At 41.2% G+C, this 8169-nt stretch overlaps 1 protein-coding gene across 1 annotated transcript in view; it reads left to right on the top strand.

Moving 5' to 3' along the window:
- DCLRE1C (DNA cross-link repair 1C) overlaps positions 1-8169 on the top strand; it is a 32927-nt gene that overhangs the window by 19701 nt on the left and 5057 nt on the right. The window contains exons 6-11 of the mRNA XM_032799967.2: positions 726-866; positions 1507-1608; positions 3788-3924; positions 4314-4368; positions 5824-5912; positions 6947-7047. Of these exons, the coding sequence (XP_032655858.1) occupies positions 726-866; positions 1507-1608; positions 3788-3924; positions 4314-4368; positions 5824-5912; positions 6947-7047 (625 nt within the window). The remainder of the gene's footprint in view (positions 1-725; positions 867-1506; positions 1609-3787; positions 3925-4313; positions 4369-5823; positions 5913-6946; positions 7048-8169) is intronic.

The following is an 8169-nucleotide window of genomic DNA, read 5'->3' as shown; positions in this document are numbered from 1 at the left end:
GAGCACACTCATCTCTGAGCATATCAGCTCTAGAAGATACGTTCTTACTGACTCCATATATGATCAGCTAAACCCTGAACATGTGGGCAAGACTCATCAGCCAGCACCCAGGAAAGAATTCTCTGCAGTAACTCAGATCCCACCCCATCTAACATCTCATCACAAGCCATTGGGCATATTTACCGCTAGTAGTCAAAAACAAATTAATTGCCAAAATTAGGCTATCCCATTATGCCATTCCCTCCATAAACTTATCAAGCTTAGTGTTGAAGCCAGATATGTCTTTTGCCCCCACTACTGCTCTTGGAAGGCTGTTCCAGAACTTCACTCCTCTGATGGTTAGAAACCTTCATCTAATTTCAAGATTAATTACATCAATGGCTTTATCGGTGTTTTGTCTTTGTATAATTTTTTTAAACACGTTATCTAAAACAGTGTTTCTCAACCTTGTGCTGGTGACCCCATTTGGACCCCTTCCCCCAAAATAGTGATGCCATACCTTAAACTCAGGGCTCTGGGCTGAAACATGTATATTTGCTTTGTGGAGCCTCCTGTGGCATGGGGCTCAAGGCTAGTGCTCTGTTTGTGACCCCTGAACACGCTCTGGGACCCCTTTGGGGTCATAACCCCCGGAGCTGAGAAACACTGATCTAAAACATTTCTGAAGTCCAGTGACTTGGATATATCTACAAAGTTAAACACACAAACTTTTCTAACCTTTTTAGGAGGAATGTTTAAATGGGATATTAGAGTTAGTGCGAAGCTGGATCACTCTGAGTCGCTATCATGTTGTATGGCTAAATTGCAAAGCTGCCTATGGATATGAATATTTATTCACAAACCTCAGTGAAGAACTTGGAGTCAAGGTAACACTTTCATAATAACTGCTTTATAAACAGAACCTCAGTGCTGATTGTGCGCAGTATACTGACCTGGAAAATGAACATTCAGAGGACTTCTGCTATGTCTGAAAGGTTTGCACACTTCTGTTCACTATACTAATGATAACCTGGTAAATGAGCTTTTGTGGTGCATAGTAACCATGCCAACTAAACCACTTCAGTGGTTGCTATCTACTCAGACTTCTGGGTTCTCCAGTCAGAAGTTCATTCTGATTCTCCAAGAGACACATTCTACCCTTTACCCTATGGCAGCCATGGAATGCCCTGTAAGGAATTCTGTGGTGGGGAGTTGCCTGGGCTACATATGAGAAGTAAGATCCTGATATTGATGGGCAGTGGATGTCACTGAGCATGTTCAGGGAGTCCCTATCCTTCCTAGAATATACAGTATCTACCTGTTGTAGACATTAGCCAACGATGTGCCAAATCCTTAGCTCTACTTCCCTTGTTGAGAATGTCTGAGTAATTGACCATTCTCCTTTTCTTGGTCTCTGGTAGTATTTCTGGTAGCAGATTTACTCCTGATGAGTGGTTATTGATACAGTCCAACTCCAGATTGTTAAATGCATGAAGCTACTTACAAGACTAAATATATTTTCTTTAGGTCCATGTGAACAAACTGGACATGTTCAAAAACATGCCGGAAATCCTCTACCATGTTACCACAGATCGGCACACTCAGATTCATGCATGTAGACATCCACGGGTGCGTATCATTTTGTAAATCAACTGTGAACTTTGTTTTTAAAACGAGTGATTGCAGACACTAATCTTTACAATATTAACCTTCTCAAGCAGAGAGTTCCCCGAGGAAGCTCAGACAGAGTGGCAATACGGTACTGAGGGGAGTAACAAGTTGAGCCAGTAGTTAAAGTTAAACAACAAAAAAACTTAATTTCGTACTTAAAATCTAGTTGTGATACACCTCTACCCTGATATAATGCAACCTGATATAACACAAATCCAGATATAACACGGTAAAGCAGCACTCCGGGGGGGGCGGGGTTGCGTGCTCTGGCGGATCAAAGCAAGTTCGATATAATGCAGTTTCACCTATAACGCGGTACGATTTTTTGGCTCCTGAGGACAGCATTATATCGGGGTAGAGGTGTACTTCCAGGGGGTATCCAGAGCTGTGAGGCACCTCAGAAACCACCTGCCTTTAGCATGAGGGAGCCTTGTTTGTGCCTGCTGGTGGTCAACTCCCGAGCTCCACCGGTCACAGGCAACACAAGCACTTCACTCGTAGTCTACAGAGGCTATGCTCTCGTGCTCTCTCCCTACTTTAGCAATAGATACATCCCAGCCATCAAACCCCCTCCAAGCATCTTCCTGGAACATCCAGCCCCTGAACTTTCATAGTATTCCTGGATCTGTGGCTTCCAAAAAACAGTCCACCTCAGCTAACCACTTCCATTCAGATCACCACACTGCTTACCACACAACACTTAGATGTGTTTATAGTGAAATCAAGTAGAAGATTATTTAACAAACCACAGAGATTCAAGCAATAGCAGGCAGACATAATTAGAAACAAATGATTACACATTAAATAAAATCATAGTCTGTGTTCTAAAACGCATGTTTAATTAACTAGATGCTGTCATGTCTTGTAGCATAATGCTTGCACAAAGTCCTTCCAGTGTTATGCAGCCAGACTGGCTTTGACCCTCCTTTCATAAGACAAACAGGCAGTTAGCTTGTCTCCTTTGTGAAGGATTCAGGGTGTCTCTTGATACTGGTAGACTTATCGGAACAATCCTTTGTCCTTATTCCTAAACAGGACACCCCTTGCTGATCGTTTCTTCCTGTGGCTTTCCTTTCTTGTTGATTTTGCAATCTCTTGATTAGCCTCAGGCTCAGTATACAAATAGACATATGTGGTGAGGCGATACAATACACATATGACCTGACAGGGAGATAAGCATCTGTTACCACCTGCCCGAAAGGCTGAGGTATGTCACCTGCCTTAATCCCAAGCCCTTAACATAATTTTCTGCATAGATGCATAACTTCTTAAATATTATCTGTATATAAATTTTGCAATGATTATGACTTGTAGGCTACTGGCTCTCAACTGAGATCTTACATGCCACCTTTTGGTGAACTAATATGCATATATCTGATCTAGGGGATCCTTGTAAAACCTTTTGCACCCCCTATACCTTCTACCAGCTGAAACCAACAAGTTCCTGGTGTCACTAGTATCTAGAATAAAAATCCCAGTTTCTGGAGGAGAAAGACCAAATTCAGATTAAACGGGGGTGGGGTGGAGTGGGTGGGGTTGGGCTTGGGGTTGGGAGGTTAAACTATTTATAGTTTAAGGCCAGAAGAGATCACCAGATCATCTAGTCTGACCCCCTGTATGTTAGGCCACCAGCACCACCTAGTACCCACACACTAAACCCAACAATGGAAATTGGACCAAAGTATACCACAGGAGACTAAACTATTCTAAGCTAATGCACATAAAGCAGAGTATATGATTACCTGCTCTATGGCCAAGTGGTATATGAATGCACTTGCTCAAAAAGCTCATGACCCTCAGAGCCAAGTACAGCATCTTAAAGCTGAAGTTCAGAACTGGAGGAGGATAGATGGGATTACACAGCCTACAGGGTCATTGCAGGCAGGGCCCAATACCACATCTGAGGAAGCCAGTCTGAAAATGGGAAGGAACCAAGATGGGATAGAGAGGACATAGTCTTTCAAGACTCTCATTCCAGTAGAGGTGAAGGAGGTTAGTTGGAAGGTTGGTCTGGTCAGGTATGGTATTGCTCATGTTCCCATACAAATTGTACGTTAAGACATAGTTAAATGACATAGGGATTGAAAGGGCATGATTGCATTGCCTCTGTTTCTCATTTGACACCCTTATCTGATAGGATGATGACTATCTTCGAGGGAATAGGTTGCCTTGTGGAATGACATCCCAAAATGGAACCCCTTTACGTATAATTAGTGTCAAACCTTCCACAATGTGGTTTGGAGAGAGGACAAGAAAAACCAATATAATAGTAAGGTGAGCAGAGTATTATCAAGGCATTTGGGCTACGAATAAAACCATTATTTGGGTGCTCAATAATGCTTTGCCTGAGTTGTGCACAGCTATTGAGTCCTCTCTGGAATTTGAAATAATTCCAAAAGTCTACTTAAACTGCAGCTGAAATAAGTTTGGCAATTTTGAGTTTGCTTGTTGTAGTAGAATGTGCTTACATAGCAGTTAACTGGTGAGTGCTCAAAGAAGTGCAGTTGAGGGTGCCTGTTCAGTATCCACTTTGCTGTGCCTTAAAATGGATTTCCTCAGAGCACACTTGTTTACCCTATAATTTGATAGTGTTCACTTACTGATAAGAAACTTGCAACTACTAACTGGAAAAGTAATATTTATTTTGCCATGTCTCTTTATAGGACTGGAGAGAGTTCATACAGAGCTTGCTTCTCTTTTCATTCCTCTTACAGTGAGGTATGTACAATGGTGTTTGCTTCAGGAATGAATGTTAGAAGTCGTTTTTGTTCACTTTATAGAGTAGGGGATGTTGCGTTCTGACTTGTCAAGCTTTGGTACAAGTTGTCTGGTGATGAGAGGGGGATAGTGTGTTGAAAAGGTAGGGATCGAGGCACTGTAAAAACAACCTTGCTCCAACATAGTTGTCGCAAGCCCATGTTGTAATCCTGCCTAATACCTGGGCTAACATCATTTCTCTAGCAGTTATCTGTGATTAAGAACCATAATGCCATACTGGGTCAGACCAAAGGTTCATCTAGCCTAGTATTCTGTCAGTGCCCCAGTATCCTGTCAGGTGCCCCAGAGGGAATGAACAGAACAGGTAATCATCAGGTGATCCATGCCCAGTCCCAGCTTCTGGCAAACAGGCTAGGGACACCATCCCTGCCCATCCTGGCTTATAGCCATTGCTGGACCTATCCTATATGAACTTATCTAGTTCTTTTTTGAACCCTGTTAGTTTTGGCTTTCACAACATCCTCTGGCAAGGAGTTACACAGGTTGGACTGCTGCGCTGTGTGAAATCCTTCTTTTGTTTGTTTTACTGCTGCCTATTAATTTCATTTGGTGACTCCTAGTTAGGAAAGGAGTAATAGCACTTCCTTATTTCTTCCACACCAGTCATGATTTTATAGACCTCTTATCCCCTTAGTCGTCTCTTTTCAGCTGAAAGTTCCAGTCTTATTAATCTCTCCTCATATGGAGCTGTTCCACAATCCTATATTTTTGTTGCCTTTTTGAACCTTTTTAGTTCCACTTTTTTGATGGCTACCTACTTAATTAAGTAGGCTGTTTTTGTTTTTTAATGTTACAGAATAAGATAAACTCTTGCATTTCTAATGGAACATCTGGTTGACATTTGGCTTGTTTTTCTTTCTGTGTCTGGGAGAGAACGCGCATACAATCTTTCCATATCCTGGCTGTCACTGTTGATCCAAATTGTGCCAAGAGATTCCTATCTCGTGTTTTCAGCACTTTGTACAGGAGCATGAGCTTATTTAGAAGGCATACAATGTTTCTTCCACTAAAAAAAAAAATCAAGTTAATGCTGAAAAATAACCATCCAATCATGAACCAATACATATGCCATGGAGGACAATTCACTTTCCTAGGGAAGTAGATTTCAGTTTTAAAATACCAGTGAGATGATTTTAATATTGCAAGGGAAGGGGCAGGGAAACTTTTAATTTAAAAATAATAATAAAAAAAATAAGAAAAATATTTTGTCTCTCTTATTTAAATTATAGCCTAGTTGTCCACTTTGACACGGTTCCAGAATGTGAGCTGACGAGCTTTGAGGCTGTTGGCAAAACCCATTCTTTGGTGTATGTACTGTGATCTGCATTGCATGGGGTAGTCTTATGAATATATATATTTCAATGTAAGTAATAAGCTACTTTTCCTCTTATTTAGATTAAGGATTTCTTGGGTTATATCTGTCCTGTGAATGTGTATCCCAACGTAGTTCCGGTGGGTTCAACAGCAGATGAAGTTGTAAAAATGTAAGTGTGGTTTGGCTGGTTGGTGTAGGCTATATTGGTGGTGCTTCAGTTTGACTGCTGTAAAGCAGATGATGGCAACCCACACTCTACTTCAAGCAGGAAATCTTCCAGATCTTCCATAGCCAGTATGGTTTTTCTTTTCCTCCCATCTGTTCATACTCTGTCTTAGTCTCCTGCACTCAACACCCTCATCCTGTTTGGTTTTCAAGGAGCTGTCATGTCTACATTCTGCTCTGTTACTGTTCTTAAACATGGTGTGTGTAATTCACACCCACTTTTTACATATTTGAATTGGATATTTTCATTTTTAGGCATCTCCATTGATGCTCTTATGCTAACTGAATTGGGGACATCCCTGTCCTCTGAATGTAACTCATTATACCTTGTCTCACCCCTTTTAGTAATGCTACTTTAGAGAAACTCAGTAGGACACTTCCTCTTAAAAAGTAAAACAAAAATCTCCACAGGGACTTGAACTCTTACCTTCTCTGTACAAAGTTCCAGTGTTCCCTGCTGTCACCAATGTCTCTAATCCTGCCCTTCCAGGTGAGCAAATGCAGGGGTCAGAAGAGCTTTGCAATACTAGCATACAAAGTTAGTGTTAGAGGGGAAGGGGCCAAGTGAGGAGCTTGATCTCTGTTACAGAGACCCTTTTACACAGAAAAATGGTCTTACTCAGCAGCATTGAGTTTCTCCAAAGTCTGTCTTGAATTCCCATCTTCCTTTCCACCTGCCCTACCTTTGTGGCTGGTTTATACTTAAATGCATTTAACTTGATAGCATCAGGATTGCTGCCCTGTGATCCTGTTAGGTTGCATGCAACCTATCAAGAAAGCTATACCTTTTTACCTCAGCTCTTAATGTCATCAGTAACTTTAGCACCTTTTTTTTTTTTTTTTTTAGTAGCTAGCATGAAAGGCATGAAGCAGTGGTGCTGAAAGAATTAACCAATTTAATTTTGCTCCTGATCTTCTCGCATAATATTTTTCCATGTCTGAAGAGTTCTAAAGAAATGTTTTCCTTGTTCTTATCAGCTTAAAGCCACTCTGCAAGTCATACAGTATAAATAGCGAGCCCAAATATAAACCACTTGGAACACTGAAGAGATCCAGAACAATGGACTTAACAGACACAGGTACGGAAAGAGGATCCTCCAGGGATGGATGATTATAGCAAAGGAGACAGGTTTGGGTCAGTGAAGCATGCATGAACCTGTTACCGTAATCCCAGTGTCAGCTGACACTGGGATTTCTGGCCACTTCCATCTGATCAAGCACAGGTAGCAAACAAGCACTGACAAACAGATATGAAACGCTGTTTTGTGGACTCTTTAGCATGTAGCTACTCTTGGTACGTGCTGTATAAATGCCCATGGAGAGAGAAAAAGGTAGATTCAAATGAATTTGGGCTTCAGGTAATGCCAGGTCAACAGAGGACTGAAGCTTTATAAAATAGAAAGCCTGTGATTTGAGGTTAAACCTGACAGTGTACTCAACTACTGCTGCGGGTTCTAAAGTGTCTGGCCAGAGGAGGTAACTTTTATCTTGATGTATTAAAAATAATTCCAACATTATTTGAACTACAGTGACTTGCTGTGCTCCCAGTTACAAAACACCTTCTCAGTTTAGCATGAATGCAGCTCTTTGACCCCTAATTATTATCCTGGTACTTGTGAAATGGGAGTTACAATCAGGAACAGCAGCAGCTTTTAAAGACAAATACTGTATCTGATCCACACCATAGTGTTTCAAGGACAGTATTTAAGAGCTTCCCCTGCTTTCATAGCTTGTACTCTGTACTGCAGCTTGTTAAAAGCTAGTTCACAGTTGAAATACATAAATAAAAAGCTTTTAATTAAGAAAACTTATCAAACTCCCCAATTGTATGACTTTTCCAAATAGTTTTCAGTTCTAGCTGTGACTAAAAGACGCTGCGCACAAATTTGACCAAATTTGTGTCGCTCATTACAAGACATGCAGTCCTTGTAGATACGTTAAGGGGCGGTGGGGGGAAGCAACATTTTTTTTTTTCCCCCCTCCTCTTGCTCACTGAAGCAAAATAAGCTTTTAGCTAGTGAATGGAACACCTGTTCTCCTGAAACTACTTTCTGAGGCCTGGTCTACACTACGCATTTAAACCAAATTTAGCAGCGTTTAACCAATTTAACCCTGCACCCGTCCACACAACAAGGCCCTTTATATTGATATAAAGGGCTCTTTAAAGCGGTTTCTGTACTCCTCCCTGACAAGAGGAGTAG

The sequence above is a fragment of the Chelonoidis abingdonii genome, chromosome 1 (genome assembly GCF_003597395.2).
Source record: "Chelonoidis abingdonii isolate Lonesome George chromosome 1, CheloAbing_2.0, whole genome shotgun sequence".
NCBI lineage: Eukaryota > Metazoa > Chordata > Testudines > Testudinidae > Chelonoidis > Chelonoidis abingdonii.
The sequence above is the reverse complement of the archived record's forward strand: the minus strand, read 5'-3'. Positions and strand labels throughout refer to the sequence as shown.